General features: G+C 48.3%; 1 protein-coding gene across 2 annotated transcripts in view; it reads left to right on the forward strand.

The window, feature by feature from the left end:
• The window catches only part of CNKSR3 (CNKSR family member 3), a 116,911-nt gene extending 114,903 nt beyond the window's left edge, over positions 1-2,008 (forward strand). For both annotated transcript variants that reach the window (XM_011943729.1, XM_011943730.1), the window contains exon 13: positions 1,274-2,008. In XM_011943729.1, coding sequence (XP_011799119.1) covers positions 1,274-1,572 — 299 coding nt within the window. In that variant the 3' untranslated portion in view covers positions 1,573-2,008. The remainder of the gene's footprint in view (positions 1-1,273) is intronic.
• Positions 2,009-2,484: the final 476 nt, after the last annotated feature.

Genomic DNA, 2,484 nt, shown 5'->3' on the forward strand with positions numbered 1-2,484 from the left:
GGAGAAGTAAATATTCAATAATACTATGTAAAAATGAATATTATCTAGACATATTTTAAAAGAATATAGCCGTATTAGTATGCCATCTTATGGCTCTAGCGCCTATTTATTCAACATGCCACTCTTAGAAATTTAGGTTATTTTTGTTTGTTTTTTTCAAATTCTCAATGTTTCAGCAGGCTAGGTGTGGTGGCTCATGCCTATAATCCCAACATTTTGGGATGCTGAGGCGGGCGGATTGCTCGAACTCAGGATTTTTGAGACCAGCTGGGTGTGGTTGTGTGGCACCTGTAGTCCCAGCTACTTGGGAGGCTGAGGTGGGAGGATCACTTGAGCCTGGGAGATGGAGGCTGCAACTAGCTGAGATGGCACCACTGCACTCCAGCCTGAATGACAGCGTGAGACCCTGTTTCAAAAAATAAAAATAAGCATAAAAATAAATGTTTCAGTAAGCATCCATGCCCGTAGATCTTTGCATATTTTGGGGTGTAGAATTTCTGCTTCACAAGGATGCTACATGTTACCAAAGTGTTCTGTATTTTAACTTTGTATTAAGTTTCTTAACATTCCATCCCCATCCCAGGGTGTCTGCTGGCAGTTAGGGCAGGATCACTCTTTTCCTTGTTCAGGAATGTCCCTGAATGCCTGACTTTAATGTCCTACATTAAACAATGCATAAACAATTCTTGTTCAGCCATCACAGGGCACTATAGTCTCTGATCCCCACCCATTAAAGGAGCCCCGTGTGTTACCTCTCAGGTGCTAAAGCAGCCTGAAGTGTGAGGGACCTTTCCCATTTCTGCTTCCAGAGCACCCATTGGTGGGCTCAGCCACATGTGGGACCTTGTGGCCAATCCAGGGAGGAGAGCAGGGTACGGTGCCCACATTCAGGGTGGTGGCAGAAGTCTGGGCAGGCTGAGGGCCCTCCAAAGAGCACTGTGCAGGGGATTGTGACTTTTTTTTTCTTTATTTTGAGACACAGTCTCGCTCTATCACCAGACTGGAGTGCAGTGGCGCGATCTCGGCTCACTGCAACCTCTGCCTCCTGGGTTCAAATGATTCTTTGAATAGCTGGGACTACAGGCGCCCGCCACCACACAGGCTAATTTTTGTATTTTTAGTAGAGATGGGGGTTCACCATGTTGGCCAGGATGGTCCTGATCTCTTGACCTCGTGATCCACCTGCCTCGACCTCCTAAAGTGCTGAGATTAGAGGCATGAGCCACCGCGCCCCACCGGGATTGTGATTTTAATGGACTTTGTCTGTCAACAGGGGAGGACGCCCTTTGCCGGTATTTCAGTAACGAGCGGATTCCCCCGATCATCGAAGAGAGCTCCTCTCACCCATACCGGTTCTCCAGACCCACGACCGAGCGGCATCTGGTCCGGGGTGCGGACTACATCCGAGGAAGCAGGTGCTACGTCAACTCAGATCTCCACAGCAGCGCCACGATTCCGTTCCAGGAGGATGGGACCAAAAAGAAATCGGGCTCCTCAGCTACGAAGTCCTCGTCCACGGAACCATCCCTCCTGGTCAGCTGGTTTACGCGCCTGAAACTGTTGACTCACTGAGAGGGACCCTGCTCAGGCCACCTGCCTGGCTCCTGCCCCAAGTGCCTTGCTTTTACTTTTACAGTGGACAGCCTCTTCCCGTTTCAGCCTCAGTATTATGTAGTGACCTTATGTAATTTCTTTTTTTTTTTGAAAAGTTATCTACTGCCCTTCTTGGAAGTTTGCTGGATTGGATGGGAACAAATTCAGAGGATCTTAGGTGCTGGCTTGTGGAGACAAAAGGAGGAAAATGGGTAGAGCCTGTTTATCTTGCTTCCCCAAAGACAAAATGTGGAGACACACACTAGAAATCGCAGTCCTGGCCAGAGATATTATGGTCATTGTGAGGGACTGGTGGCATTGTTCCTCTTTGAGGGGCTGGGGGGACTAAAATTGGTGGCTATTTTCACACAGATGTGTTGGTTTGTGGTCCAACTTCTTTATCTGAAAAAGCCAGTGAGAAAACATTTTTGATTTGATTTTTCTTTTTTTTTGAGACAGAGTCTGGCTCTGTCGCCCAGGCTGGGGTGCAGTGGCCGGATCTCAGCTCACTGCAAGCTCCGCCTCCCAGGTTTACGCCATTCTCCTGCCTCAGTCTCCCGAGTAGCTGGGACTACAGGTGCCCGCCACCTCGCCCGGCTAGTTTTTTGATTTTTTTTAGTAGAGATGGGGTTTCGCCATGTTCGCCAGGATGGTCTCGATCTCCTGACCTCGTGATCCGCCCGTCTCGGCCTCCCAAAGTGCTGGGATTACAGGCTTGAGCCACCGCGCCCGGCCTTGATTTGATTTTTCTAAACTATATACCATATTTGTAAGTGTAGCAGCTTTGACTTTGCAATAACGTGGCAAGTATCCAATTTCTCCTTTGAGGCAGAGGTTTAAGTGTAGGCCTGTTACACTTATTTGAGACCTTTTTCATGACAGTCTCAGTAT

Source organism: Colobus angolensis, unplaced genomic scaffold, assembly GCF_000951035.1.
Source record: "Colobus angolensis palliatus isolate OR3802 unplaced genomic scaffold, Cang.pa_1.0 Scaffold221, whole genome shotgun sequence".
Lineage (NCBI taxonomy): Eukaryota > Metazoa > Chordata > Mammalia > Primates > Cercopithecidae > Colobus > Colobus angolensis.